The sequence below is a fragment of the Platalea leucorodia genome (assembly GCF_965183815.1).
Source record: "Platalea leucorodia genome assembly, chromosome: 4".
NCBI lineage: Eukaryota > Metazoa > Chordata > Aves > Pelecaniformes > Threskiornithidae > Platalea > Platalea leucorodia.
The window spans coordinates 127,988,566-128,003,040 of record NC_138826.1 but is presented as its reverse complement, the minus strand read 5'-3'; the positions used below and the strand labels follow the sequence as shown (position 1 = coordinate 128,003,040).

At 50.7% G+C, this 14,475-nt stretch overlaps 2 protein-coding genes across 3 annotated transcripts; one reads left to right on the top strand and one right to left on the bottom strand.

Annotated features, from left to right (window-relative positions):
- Positions 1–64: 64 nt before the first annotated feature.
- Positions 65–10,539, top strand: RABL2B (RAB, member of RAS oncogene family like 2B; the record flags this gene model as incomplete). The annotated part of the gene is made up of 8 exons (XM_082310326.1): positions 65–177; positions 329–358; positions 609–688; positions 6,753–6,832; positions 7,780–7,891; positions 9,814–9,911; positions 10,156–10,239; positions 10,413–10,539. The coding sequence occupies 8 exons, from the start codon at positions 65–67 to the stop codon at positions 10,491–10,493; spliced, it is 678 nt and encodes a 225-aa protein (XP_082166452.1). The 3' UTR covers positions 10,494–10,539.
- Positions 10,540–12,026: 1,487 nt separating this feature from the next.
- Positions 12,027–14,352, bottom strand: LOC309589792 (acrosin-like; the record flags this gene model as incomplete). Of its 2 annotated transcripts, XM_082310324.1 has the most annotated exons (5): positions 14,236–14,352; positions 13,719–13,919; positions 13,115–13,380; positions 12,853–12,998; positions 12,027–12,374 (listed from the first exon to the last, which is right to left on the bottom strand). In XM_082310324.1, exons 1-5 carry the CDS (start codon positions 14,304–14,306, stop codon positions 12,027–12,029), a joined length of 1,032 nt encoding a protein of 343 aa, XP_082166450.1. In that variant the 5' UTR covers positions 14,307–14,352. The 2 variants fall into 2 exon arrangements, with proteins under 2 accessions (XP_082166450.1, XP_082166449.1); XM_082310323.1 differs by having other exon boundaries at positions 12,288–12,998.
- Positions 14,353–14,475: the final 123 nt, after the last annotated feature.

Here is a 14,475-nt window from a genome sequence, read left to right as displayed (position 1 = left end):
CCTGAGGCGGGGGCGGGGCGGGGCCCGCCGTGTCGCGTAGCAGCGCGGACGCGGCGGCGGCGCCATGGCGGATGCGGCGGCGGCGGCGGCGGAGCAGGCCCGGGATGAGGCCGCGGCCGGCGCCGAGGAGACCGTGAAGATCATCTGCCTGGGCGACAGCGCCGTGGGCAAGTCCAAGTGCGTGGCCGCGCGGGCGCGCCGCTGCCCGGCCGGTTCCCCGCGGGGCGGGAAGGGGCGGCGCGGCCCCGCTGCCCGGCCGGTTCCCCGCGGGGCGGGAAGGGGCGGCGCGGCCCCGCGGCCTCACGGCTGTGCGCTGCTCTTTCCGCAGGCTGCTGGAGAGGTTCCTGCTCGACGGCTTGTATCCTTGCGGGGCGCCGCCCGCGGCCCCTAGTTCCCGTCCGTGTTCTCGGGCTGCACCCCGAGCAGCCCCGCGCCGCCGCGCAGGTGGCGGCCCGGCCCGGCGGAGCGTGGCGGGGGCGAGCGGGCGGCGCGGCCGGGCCCGGGGAGCTGCGGCGGGCCCGGCCGGGGGAGCGGGTGGCGGCCCGGCGCCGGCGGTCGCTGCGGATGGGGGGACGTGCTCCTCCGTCGGCTCCTTAACGCGGGCGCAGCCGCCCCCAGCAGCTCTCCACCTTCGCCCTGACGCTCTACAAGCACCGTGCTCGGGTGGACGGGCAGACGGTCCTCGTGGGTAAGTGGGAGCGCCCTGCTAGGTGTTCCGTGGGCCCCGGGGACGGGGCGATTCTGGCTGTGTGCAGAGAGGGCAACAGCGGCGGTGCCCTGGGCACATGCAGCATATGGATCCAAAAACATGGCAGGGGAGTTCCTTGCGGTGGGCAAGGGGATGCCAAACAGCGGTTTGTAGGCAGGGAAATGGGGGAATGAAGGGATCACAGAATCACAGAATGGTTGAAATTGGAAGGGACATCTGGAGGTCATCCTGTCCAACCATGGTTCAGGCAGGCCAGGAGAATGTTTGGATGGCTTTTGAATGTCTCCAAGGAGGGAGCCTCCACAACCTCTCTGGGCAGCCTGTGCCGGTGCTCAGTCACCCTCACAGTGGGAAAAGTGTTTCCTGATGTTCAGAGGGAACCTCCTATGTTTCAGTTTGTGCCCGTTGCCTCTGGTCCTGTCACTGGGCACCACTGGAAAGAGCTTGGCTCCATCTCCTTTATGTTCTTCCTTCAGGTATTTATGCTCATGGATGAGATCACTCATGAGCCTTCTCTTCGCTAGGGTAAAGAGTCCCAGCCCTCTCAGCTTTTCATCACAGAAGAGATGCTCGTGTCCCTTAATCATTTTAGTGGCTCTTTGTTGGACTCTCTCCAGTATGTCCGTGTCTCTCCTGTGCTCAGGAGCCCAGAACTGGACACAGTACTTGAGGTGTGGCTTCACCAGTGCTGAGTAGAGGCAAATGAATACTTTGCCTAATGCAGCCCAGGATGCCGTGAGCCTTCTTTGTGGCAAGGGCACATTGCTGGCTCCCCGTCAGCTTGGTGTCAGCCAGGACCCGCAGGGCCTTTTCTGCAAAGCTGCTTTCCAGCTGGGTGGTCCCCAGCATAAACTGGTGCTATGGGGTTGTTCCTTGCCAGGTGGAGGACTTTGCGCTTCTCCTTGTTGAACTTCATGAGGTTCCTGTCAGCCCATTGCTCCAGCCTGTCCAGGTCCCGCTGGATGGCAGCAGAACCGTCTGGTGTATCAGCAGCTTCTCCCAGTTTTGTGTCATCTGCAAGCTTGCTGAGGGTGCAATGTGCCCCATCATCCAGATCATTAATGAAGGTGTTGAACAGGATCACACCTGGTATTGACCCCTGGGTACACTGCTGAGTTACTGGCCTCCAACTAGACTTCATGCTGCTGATCACCACCCTCTTGACTGGCCATTCAGCCAGTTGTCAATCCACCTCATTGTCTGCTCATCCAGCCCATACGTCAACAGCTTCTCTATGAGGCTCTTATGGGAGAGAGTGCCAAAGCCTTACTGAAGTTTAGGTAGACAATAGCCACTACTTTCCCCTCATCTACCAGGCCAGATCGCTGTTCAGTTATTAGGTTCTTCAGCTATGCCAGTAATGCTATACATTTGACTTCCAGGCAAGGGGATATCTAAGTCAAAGATTATCTTTGTTTTTTTCAAGGAACTGAATACCTGTCAAAGTAATTGCTGCAAGAATCCTGATTTAGCTGTGTTAGCCTCTGTTAGTCAAAGTGCTTGTTGCTCAGGATGCAGTGTCGTGATGGAACTAAGCTAACTAAGATTTAAATTTTGTCATGAAGCTAAGCTAGCTGCCAATGAAAGTTACAGTCCCTTTCCCTTATGTACCACCAGCGTTCGCTTATAGGTCTAGTCCTGTCCATTGTCAAGCCAGTTCAGGAAGCTAACCATGCATATTAACCACTCACAAAATAAGTGAATGGGTTTCTACTCATTTGGCTTCCTAAAACATTTCACCGTGGAGGCTTATACACACCAGTGCTGGTGAAAGGGGCAGGTGGGAATGCACAGGCAAAGGAAGGAGGAGTAGGCAGTGAGCTTGCTCTTTCTTGCGAGGTAGGTATTATATCAGTTTAACTGCAGTATGAAACTGTCTTCAGACTCCTTTACTCTGTTAATATAGTAAATAAATGAGAAGAAATATGCCATATGCTAATTACAAAATAATCTACAGTGGGATTTAGCTGCCTATCAGCACCAATTCTAAAAATCCATGCCATAGAATACTTCAGTAGGTCTACTATTTTAGTTGCTGGATTTTTAATACATTGTAACACAATCTTCTGTTATTGGTCATCCTTTTATTGGGTATTTTTGATTGGCTAATTATTTTGGGTGTATGTACCAGTTGCTATATTTCAAGTTTATAGAATATTTAAATTCTTTCTCTGGATATGTCCAGCCTGTATGATCTTATCATAAAATACTACTTGTTTTATCTCAACCTTTGTTAGTTGTTTTGATAGACTACAGGTATCCTAGCATTAGCAGTCATCTGTGTGTCAGTCATACTCTCAAATATTCCATAACTTCAGTTTTACCACAAGTGCTAACTTTCTATTTTTTTATGCCAATGGAGCATTGCTTTAACCTATGTGAATTAGCCTCTGACAGCACAGTGTTGTTCACTGTGTGTTCTAGATGGCAGTTCAAGAAAAACATTATCTTATTCTGTGGCTTGAATTGATATTCTGTACTGCTGCCTGTATCGCTACAATTTCTGTGTTTTCAGTGTATTGCAGCTCTGGAAGGGACTGCGAGAGGATATCTTGCACATCTCTGCGCAGGAGAAACTCTTTACTTAATGATACTTTTCACCGATACATATATATATATATATTATGTACTTAAAGACTTCCAATGACAAAGACTGCTTAGGCCATCCATTCCAACATATCAGGGTTCTTACTGCTAGAAAGTCTTTCTTTCTTGATACTTAATGCAAATCTTCTTTATTCAAGGTAAACCAGTTATTTCCTGTGTTTCCTGGACACTGAACAAGTTTTTTACCCTTCCTGTTTGCAGCAGCTTTCTACATGTTTGAACACTGTACCTTTCCCCTGTATTGGTGAATGAAAAACTAGACATGAGCCAGCAATGTGTGCTCGCAGCCCAGAAAGCCAGCTGATCCTGGGCTGCGTAACAAGAAGCGTGGCCAGCAGGTCGAGGGAGGTGATTTTCCCTCTCTGCTCTGCTCAGGACCCTACCTGGAGTACAGCATCCAGCTCTGGGATCCCCAGTACAAGAAAGACATGGACCTGTTGTAGCAGGTTGACGAAAATTATCAGAGGGCTGGAACACCTCTGCTATGGAGAGAGGCTGAGAGAGTTGGGTTTGTTCAGCCTGGAGAAGGAAAGGCTCTGGGAAGGCCTTATTGCGGCCTTTCAGTATATAAAGGGGGCTTATAAGAAAGATGGAGAAAGACTTTTTACCAAGGCCTGTAGTGATAGGACAAGGGGCAATGGTTTTAAACTGAAAGAGGGTAGGTTTAGACTGGGCATAAGGAAGAAATGTTTTTACACTGAGGATGGTGACACTCAGGAACCACTGGAACAAGTTGCTCAAAGAAGTTGTGGATAACCCATCCCTGGAAGTGTTCAAGGTGGGGTCGGATGGGGCTTTGAGCAACCTGGTCTAGTGAAAGCCGTCCCTGCCAAGTGCAGGGGGGATGGACTAGATGACCTTTAAAGGTCCCTTCCATCCCAAAGCATTCTGTGATTCTATAATAAATTAATTTAATTTATTGCCAATTAATTGTAACAGAGTACAATAGTGAGAAGTAAAACAAAACTAAAAACACCTTCCCTCCATCATCCATCCTTTATTCCCAGGCTCAGCTTCACTCCTAAATCTTCTACTTCCTCCTCCCCACGAGCGGTGCAGGGGAATAGGGAATAGGGATTGCACTCAGTTCATAAAACTTTGCCTCTGCTGCTCCTTCCTCCTCACACTCTTCCCCTGCTCCAGCGTGGGGTCCCCCCCATGGGATACAGTCCTTCACAAACTTCTCCAACTTGGGTCCTGCCCATGGGGTGCAGTTCTTCAAGAACTGCTGCAGCATGGGTCCTTTCCATGGGGTACAGTCCGTCAGGAACGGACTGCTCCAGCATGGGTCTCCCATGGGCCACACACAGGTCCTGCCAGAAAACCTGCTCCTGCATGGGCTGCTCTCCACGGGCCACAGTTCTTGCCAGCAGCCTGCTCCAGTGTGGGCTCTCCATGGGCTGCAGCTTCCTTCAGGGCACATCCAACTGCAGCGTTTTTTACCCTTCTTAAAGATGTTACCACCAACGTCGCTGATTTGGTGTGATTTGGCCAGAGGTGGGTCTGTCTTGGAGCTGACTGAAAGTGGCTCTGCCTGACACGGGGTCAGCTTCTTGTGTCTTCTCACAGATGCCACCCCTGCAGCCCCCTGCCCCTTGCAAAAACCTTGCCACTTAAGCCCCGTACAAGGTTTCAGAGCAGAGCCATGAGAACAATTGAAACATGGTTAAAATGGGCCTAATGATGAGAGACTCGGTCTGGTTCACTTCTCAGGGAGAAGGTAAAACATCAGAGAACGGGAACTTGGTACAAAAGGAGGCTTCAGCATAGCAAGAAATATTTAACAGACTCTAGTTGATGTTAGGTAAACTCAAATAAAAGATAAGGTGGTTTTGGTTTTTTTTTTAACCAGTAAGTGAAATTACTATTAAGGCAACTTGTGAAAGTATGGATTCATATCTCAGGGACTTATTTTTAACATGGATTTATGCTTTCTTAAGTAACTTGCTCTAGTTTAAGTAATTCATCTGGCCTACGTTATACAGGAGTTCACGGTGTCTTCTGTCTTCACCTTTTACGAGCATAATGCTGATCATCCGAGCTACCTAGCAGAGAAGTCCGGAGGTGTGGTTTTGTAAAGGCAGGTAGTTTGATCTGAAGACTTTAAATTGTGCAGAATTACCACTCCCCTCGCTAATTTGATTTTTACTCTGCTGAGCTGTTCTTGGTGGCCATCACCAAATTCTGTGTGGTAGAGTTAGGATTGCGTTAAAATGTGGTGTATTTCTTTACTCTGTGAATCTTATTTTTTCCCAAGGATTTTAAGGTTGATAAATTCCTATGTTCTGGAGTATATCTGGAGACATGGGGTATGACAGGCAAGATCTGAAGGATATAGTGATAAAAGCAGCAGTGTTTTTCAGTAAGCCATGGCAAGTTCTCTCACGACAGCTGCTGCATTGGTTGGGAAGTTAATTCAGGGACATTCAGTAGGTGGTGGTCACCGGCACCTCTTTTTCTCTTGTAAGTGAGGATTCTGAAATGGCACATTAAAAGGATCAGGCAATTTTAGCAGCTCAGCAAAACTACCCAAAATGAATGCATATGTGGTCTGATGAGTACTTGTCTCTATTTTGGGCAGTTTAAGAAGCCACCATCCTGCAAGGCTGATACAGTATCCAGTCAGAAAGTAATTTCAATGCAAAGTCAACACTAAGGAAAGTGGCTTATTTGGCTTTAGGTGGGGTGGCACGCTTCAGTCTAGCTGACAGAAGTGTAACAACATCTGTTGGGTCTTAATTGAAGCTGTGTAAATTTACACAGCAAATAAGACACAAATTTTAGCCTATAAATCCAGTTGGGGTGGGGTGGAGATCTCTACCTGAGATGCACAAACAGAAAAAGGCATTAAAATGTTGATGACTGTTCTGGTATGCTTCATGATACCTAGTCTACAAGGTATTTAACGAATTGGGAGCTGTCTGTCTCAGGCTAACTAACTCACTTACCCTTCATCATTTTAGAACGTGCTTCTGGGAAGAGCAGAGTTAGACTGTCTGCAAAAGGGGATGGCATATTTCCTATGGCAGGCACCTGGCTATTTATCACTGTGTCAGAAATCAAGCTGGTTTGAGATGTTTAGATTTTGTTTCATGTTGTCACCTCTAGTGACGAAGTACCATACGCTGTTATCACTCTGCACTTTTGACTAGCTTTGTCTTACTGTCCTTTATAAGTCATGTCTACTGATGACTTCTCTTTTGCTAATATGTTTATAGCAATGTTCAGTGTCAGCACAGCTCACAGCTAAGCCTAGCTAAGAAAGGGTCCTAATTTTGCATAATCTCTTAGCCCTGGAGTGTTTCAGATTAGCGAGGTGAAACCTAACTTGGGACCCTGAGTAGATGGCCTGGGCTTTGTGCCCTGGGTTTAAGTTGTGAGGAAAACAGAACTTGGAAAGCTGTGTCATTCTGAGCTTGGTTTTTGTGTCTTACAGACTTCTGGGACACGGCTGGACAGGAGAGGTTCCAGAGCATGCATGCATCCTATTACCATAAGGCTCATGCTTGTATCATGGTAAGGGTAGTGCCTCAGCTGTGATCTGATGGAATTTTGACTAATAACAGTCCCAGTTGACACTTGGCTTGTATGTTACTTTTTATGATTACGCTGCCTTATATTTCTTGTCTCTTCCAGTGGTTTAAAAAACTTTCCTGTATTGTTCTTTCTTCTCTCAGCAGATAAAACCAGTGTAGTTGGGTATGTTTAGCTCTCTTCTGTCTTTCCTGATAGCACTCTTACTGTATTCCCTGGCTTTGCTGTCTTCTAAATTTCCTTCCTTTTGTCACTGTGTTTCCAGTAAGGTGGTACATACAACTGAATGTACTTATTTAGAAGCAGTCCTGTCAGAGGTGATGCGAGGGAGCAGGCATTCCTTTCTTGTTCTGTGATGTGACTATTGGATTATGTAGTACAAAACTGATCTGACATGTTCGGCAGGGGTACTACATAAGACGTTCTTCTCTGGTCTTCTGCCCTTTCCATTTTCCTATACTTTGCGCTTCCCGTTTATTAGCTCAAATCACTCTTGTTTCCTGACTCCTTAGGTGTCTTGGCTTGTACTGTTGCTCTAACTCTCATCACTTGTGAGCATCCGTCAACTTCATTGATATTTTAATTGTTAAAACAGAGAAGCCTCACATCTGACCCTCCTGAGCAGAACAGATCTTTCCCAGTGCTTGTTCACAGTCATGGGTGATAGAGTGCTTGTCATAGTACAAAATAAGAATGTAAAGGAAAATGAGGGGCTGTTTCCTGTGTCATGCAAAGAAACGGGCTGGCTGCATGTTTCAAGGCTTGCTGGATATTGTCCCTTTTCTCTTTCATCCTTTCTAACAAAGGCCAGTTTCCTTTGTTGATGTCCTCCTGGGAAAATTCTGGGTTCTGGACTTGGTTTTGGTGCAATGGGTTGATCAGGAGCTGTCCTGCTCCTGGCCTCATGATAGCTGGTTCTTTTTCGGAAGGTGTTTGATGTGCAGCGGAAAGTCACATACAAGAACTTAAACAGCTGGTACAAGGAGCTGAGAGAATTCCGCCCAGAGATTCCTTGCATTGTGGTGGCCAACAAAATTGATGGTGAGTATATCTTCTTCTTTCAACCTCTCAGGATTGGGATGTGATTCTCTTCTGACCTGGCTGAGAAAGAATGTCATTCCTCTGTTAGGTCCAGATGAGTTCTTGAGCGTTAGTCTCTCAGGGCTGTATTTTACCAAATGAATAGCTGTGTCCTCTACTGGCCTTGCATGCTGTCTTATAGGCTCTTGTCCTTGATTTTCTAGCAACTAAAAATACAAATCTGCTCCATTTGAAGTTTATTCAAGTGATGTCCTTCCAATTCTGTCCTTACCATGCTGCCCATTTCATCCAGCAAGAACCCAAAAGCTGGTTGGAGCAGTACCTAGTCAAAAATTGCAGGATGTCTTGCTGGAAAAAGAGCATAACCTATTATGTGTCTTCCCCTGATACAGTCAGTAACTGCCTTTGTCCTGCTAATTCAGCCTGCAGGCTTCCATGGGACTCCTCTGTGCTAAGGTGTCTAAATATACCTGCTGGCACAAGTGTTCGCCTTCCTCTGCAGGTGATTGGATGATTCCCTCCTCTTAGGAACGCCAGCTAGGCATTTGTTATTGCTGTCATTTGGGTTGTGATCTGTCTCCTGCATCCTGTGAGAGCACGTAATGCATCAGCTTTCTGCTCAGCATCAACGAGAGAACAGATACCCTTAGGACCACAGTCTCCTGCTGTTCTCTGTCAAGTACAGTGTCAGGCACGGGCTTCCTTGCTGATGTTCATGGGAGAAATTATCGCAGCTATGAATAGGTGTCTGCACCTGAATAAGGTGTCCGGGCTCCCACTGTAGTCTACAGAAGTTCATTTGGTTCAGTGGTGTGGTTTAGGGCATGACTGATCTTACCTAATAAAAGCCTTTCCTGTGGGATGTGTCAAGCCAGCCTTGAACCCCCTGATTGCCCGGACTGTACGGAAAGTCCGAGGCAAAGGGACTTGGTGTTCACAGCTGTATTGTAGACAGGACCTCTGTGCAGATGAATCCTGCTCTTAGTGTTCTGTGTGTGAGTGGACACTGCTCCAAGAGCGTCCTCTGCCTTGCTTTCGTTTGCTGTATTCCACTCGGACTAGGAAATGATCGGCCCACAGCTGCAGGCCCAGTCTGCAGAACAGTTGATCCAGCTTCCTGCAAAGAGGTAGGGAGCAGCTGCCTGGGCAGTGCTCATCGGCAAGCATTTGGAGTCTGAACTACTTCAGCTGTTGCTTCTATGAGAAAAGGCGGATCATCTGGAGCCATCCTCCTGTGCTGGCATACAGGCTGTCTATCTATCAAAACTTTGAGCTGTTACTGCTGTGTCAGCATGTCCTGTAAATATGCAGTAGATTTGTTCCAAAACTGAAATAAAGCCTCTGGCCTACTGAGGTTGGAGTAGCTGGACTTAACTGCCTGTTAAGTAAAAATATATGAGTTGAGTCATTTGTCCACTGTGAGCGTGCCCTTGACTCACAGGAATATAGGTAACATGGCAGAAGGGCAGTGGGGAGTTCTGGTTAAAAAGGCCGAACTGGAGGGAGAGGCATGACGAGTACTGGCAATGGTGTCCAGGTCATGTGGACACACAGCAAAAACCACAGGGATGTGCCTGGAAAACATTCATAGTGGCTGCGCAGCAAGTGAACTGATACGTTCTAAGCTGCAAAGCATTATTTGTTTAGAGCACATCAGAATCCATCTATAATTTAGTCAAGCACCATGGATAAACCAACAAGAACTCTTTTCTTTTTGTGTCTTCTTGTCAACTGTTTGCTGATGCTATTGCTTTTAAAACCCTATGGCTTTTGGGGAGGACTCTCCTAGCCTTGTACTACAGTGAGGAGGCCTTGACAGCTAAATCGGGCTCTGGTCTCCATCTGTTCCACCACTCCTGCATATGTTGGCATTCTGCCTACAGTGATGTCTTACTGACCACTTCTCCCTTTTTTGCCCCCAGCGGATATGAAGGTGACCCAGAAAAGCTTCAACTTTGCCCGGAAGTTCAGTTTGCCCTTTTACTTTGTGTCTGCTGCAGATGGCACCAATGTAGTGAAGGTAAAACATAGCTATTTGGCTCAGCATCCGTGAGACCCCTCTACCGTCCAAGGACATGGAGACTGCTGTAGGCACAGAGAGCAGAAAATGGGCTGGTACATCTGTTTGGCTACTTGTGAGGTCCTGGTAGCTATAGGTAGTTGCAGAGTTTGTTTTTTTTTCTTGGGGTATGGGAGCAGTTTCCATACGTTACAGAAACCCAGCGCCCCTTCCTTTGAGTGACAAGCATTCTCCTTCTCATCAGCTCTTCAATGATGCTATCAAACTGGCAGTTGCTTACAAACAGAATTCGGGAGATTTCATGGACGAGGTCATGCGAGAACTGGAGGTAAGAGAGGCTCTACTTACTGCATTCCTCCTCAGTGATTAGCAGCTCTGCTCTTTTTTCCCTCAGGGAAAGCAGAGCCTATGGCAAAGGTGAATGAAATTTGAAAGAGCCGCAGCAGAGTGTAGCTGTTGCTTTCATGCTTCTCAGCAGTTCCTTGTCCTGCTCCTTTCCAGAGCTTTGACCTGCAGAAGAAGAGTGAGAATTTGTCGGATCAAGAGGAGAGCTGCCCTGAAGAGAAGCCCCCATCTGCCTGAGCCCCAGACCCTGAGTCTGTTTTTTCCCTTTGCTCTAGATTTCTGGGGCTAGTTAGAGCTGGCCTTCACAGAGGAAAGTGGTTTTTCTGATGCCCTGAGAGCTCTGTGACGGGCAGCTGGGCCTCTCCCCTTCTTGTGGGAGACTGTCTGGGCCTGACCTTCCTTGACTCGGGCCTAGCCACTGCACATGATGGTCAAGGAAAGGGTGAGAGTATCCACATGGTTGCTGGTTACTGCATGCAAGGCAAAGCTTGCCAGGAGAGCTAAGCCACTCTTGGACCCGCAGGGAAGGATCCTGCCCAGATGCTTTAATGGTACCTACTGGAGAAAACAAACACTAAAGAATTTTTTTATGAAGCTTTGAGCATGCGTCCTTCCTGCACTATTGTTATAAGGCAGTCCAGTTACTCTACAGTGCAAGTCCACCTGCCAGCCTTCCCATTGCTTTCACAGCTTAGCCCGTGCTGCCTCTCGGTCCACCCCTGTGGACACCCTCTGCTGCAGAGTTTCTTTGGGTTTCCTTCCCCATTCTGTTACAGAGCAGCCAGATCCAGTAGCCTTCTGAACATGAGATTTCTCCTTTCAGGTCCACTAGAGCTGAATCTGGTGGACTCTCACACCCAGGAGGCTTGTCCTATCCCAGCCTGACGGATGTGGCTGCTGCTGTTCCCATCTGTGTGTTCAAGAGACTTATGCTACATTCCAAAGAGCCAGATAGACAAACATGCACACAGACTCACACAATTAATGTGAACGGCAAAACAGATTGACATAGACAGAGCAGTGCCTTTACCAGCCCCCATGTAGACGTAACCTCCACTTACATAATCACGAACGCAGCCCAGTCCTGTTCTGCCTTTCCAGATGATCAGGATTGGATGTTTACTGGTGAAACAGAAACACACCTTCACTCCCTACATTCATAAGCACAGCATGTTCATAGATTCCTCAAAAAACAGTATGGAAATTAAGTCCATGTAATACCTGTGGCTGGATGCCAAGCTCCTTACCCAGTCATTGGTGCAAACCTTGGGTCTTTCTAGATCCCTGTCTCCTGGGTCATGAGAGAGTCCAGTTACAAGTTCACTGGTGCATTGTACACACACACAGGGATCCCACCAGTAGCCAGCCTAAGATACTTTGTGGTTCCAACTGCTGTCCCCAAGACCTCGAGCCCCCTATAACCTGTGTTCCCTTCTTCCACTGCACCCTCACCCTCCTCTCTGACCGGGAACGGTTTCAGCCCTTTTGAGTGACTCTTTCCCTTTGTGCCCTCCTGTCTGCCTGCAGCCTCATTTTGCAGGTGCCGGGCATGGGAGTCCTCGCCTTGCACAGGAGACTGAAGTGAACTGAAGCACAGTTAGCTGTGAAGAATGGCAACTTTATTTCAAGAACTAAGTCAGCTTCGGGATTTGTGTGCACTCAGAGGAGAGAGGGCAGGACGGAGCAGGCCTTTGGATCAGCAGGCGTTGCCGCAGAAGGAAGCGGTTGTGGTACTCTGCAGCCTGCGCTGGATCCTGTTGATGCTGCTGCTCAAGCCTTTTTTCCCCTCAGGACCTGCAGGAGCTCCTGCAGCAGATTAAAGAATTCCACCAGCTTCTGGCGTGGAAATGGGCAGGGTGTAAACCTGCCCGACTGTGTTGGTATTGGCGTTGGCCTCTGAGCGGGGCTTGAGGTGAAGGCTGGCTGTGGCGCTGGAGTGGCCGTGACTGCTGGGCGCAGTCCCATCTGTACCAGGATCCAGTCGTAAAAGTGCTGAGTGGAGGTGTAGACCCCGGGCTGTTTTGCTCTCGCACAGCCTGTCCCCCAGCTGGTCACTCCAACAAGCCAGAAGTAGTCAGCGTTGTTGTCTTTGCAGACGAGAGGACCACCGCTGTCACCCTGCAGCGGGGGCGAGAGCGTTAAGGTGGCGTTGGGGGGCCACTGTCAGCGCTCTGGCTGGCTCCTTCTCTCTCACAGCACCTGCCAGAGCTGTGTTCACTGCACAGAACGGCTCTGCTCAGCTGCTGGAGCCTCCAGAGCCTTTCCTAGGAAGGGGTCGTGGGCCTGTAAGGTAGAGCTCGCTCTCTCCTATCTGCACAGTGGTCCTGGATGTGTGGAAGAGGGGTGTTGCAGGGTCGGGATCTGGACGTATGGGCTGCCAAGAGCGCTGGATGGGCTTTCTGGGCAGGGTCTCCGGCCTCTGGGACAAGTGGGGCACAGGCAAGGACGTGCAGATGGGGGAGGTGAGCCCCAGCAGCAGTGGGGACCCAGGGGTGGGAGGGTGACTTGCCAGGCAGAGCCCGCGCCGGGGGTCTCTTGGGGCGGCTGTGACAGGGCTGTCTGTGCTGCTGGGAGCTGACCTGTAGCACGCCCCTACCTGGCAGGTGTCGATGCCACCCTGCGGGTAGCCAGCACACAAGTTGTGGCTGTGGATGGCCCCTCTGTACCACTGGCTGCTGTTACAGAGGTTGACATCAATGAGGTGGACCTTGGCCTCCTGCAGGACATCCGTTGCTCCTGCAGCTGTGAGCACAGAAAGGAATTAACACCCAGCAGCTGGTTGCCAGTCCTCCTCCCCAACCCGTCTCCCCTGCGTGCCAAGCTTGCACTCAGGCCGCGAGCACTTTTTGGGAACTCACATCTTGCAGCTGTGGAACCCCAACCACTGATGTAGCAGGCTGTCAACTGTGACACTCTCAGCGAGGCGTCGGGCACACAGGCAAGCTGTACGTAGGGGCTGCACTGGGCAGGCTGGTCCAGTTCCAGCAAGGCAATGTCATTCCTCTCCGAGATGTTACTGTAGTGTTCGTGAACCAGGAGCCGCTTAATATTGCGCACTTGGGCCTCAGGGCCCAGCCGGGTCAGCTGGGTGGCCCCGATCACCACGCGCCACATGGTGATGTGCCTGGAAGGCAGATGGAGAGAGGGGTCAGAGGGAGCGGAGCCGTGTGCTGCAGCAGCCCAGCGGTTCCCTGCCTTCTGCCTCACAAGGGAGAGAGGAAAGCAGCGCTACGGAGGGTGCGACTGCCCTCGCATGCCTTAGGCGCAAGGAATGTCGAGCTGGCGGCTGCTAGGAAGCAGTGGCACGAGCCCAGCCTTCTCCTGAGCAGTCTCTCAGCTGGGCTCGGGAGTGCCCAGGCACTGGGCGTGCTGCAAGGCAACGGGATGGGAGTAGCACGTGGTGCTGCAGGCAGGGTACCTGCCAGTGTTGTGGGGATATCCCTGGTCCCCGGTCCTCCTTACCTGGCCTTGATGAAGCAGTGCGCTGCTGTGAGGACCCACTGCGGGCTGATGAGGGAGCCTCCGCAGATATGGCCCGTGCCTGCTACCCAGGGATCCTGGATGCTGACGATCCAGGGCCAGGCCCCTGGCTGGGCATCTGTGCCACCCACAACGCGCCACGTGCCGTAGTGAGCAGCCATGGGCCGGAGCCCGCAGGTCCCTCTGCAACCAGAAACTCATTACTGTCCTGCTCGACGGCTTGCTGCTGTTGAGGCTGAAGGGCAGCCGTCTTCCCTCCCCACAAGGCGTTGCATGGACAGCAGGGCCAGGGAACCCCGTGGGGCGTGCGTCCGTCCGCCCCTGTTTCTGCTTGAGCCCCACAGACGAGTTGTGCCGGCAGCCGGGCTGCTGGCAGGGAACTGAGGCTCCCACATGGGGTTTGGGAAGCTGTGGCGTGGCCATGGGGGACAAGCGGGCACCCTCCAGTGAACCCCATAATGGTTGCCCCAGCTCCCTCCCAGAGCCTCGGGCCACTTACCCACAGCTGTCCCATGTGGCGTGCACAGGCCAGCACACGGCCAGCAGGACGAGGAGGGGGAGCAAATTCATCGCTACCAGCAGCACGTGGCAACTGCAAGAACCGGGGGCTCGTCACCACCAGCGCAGCGGCCGACGTAGTGCCCACGTATCCACGTTGCCCGCGGTGCCCTTGGCCCCGGGGCTGATGTCACAGAGCCGCTGGTTCCGGGTGCTGGCCACGGTGGCCTCTCGGGGTGGG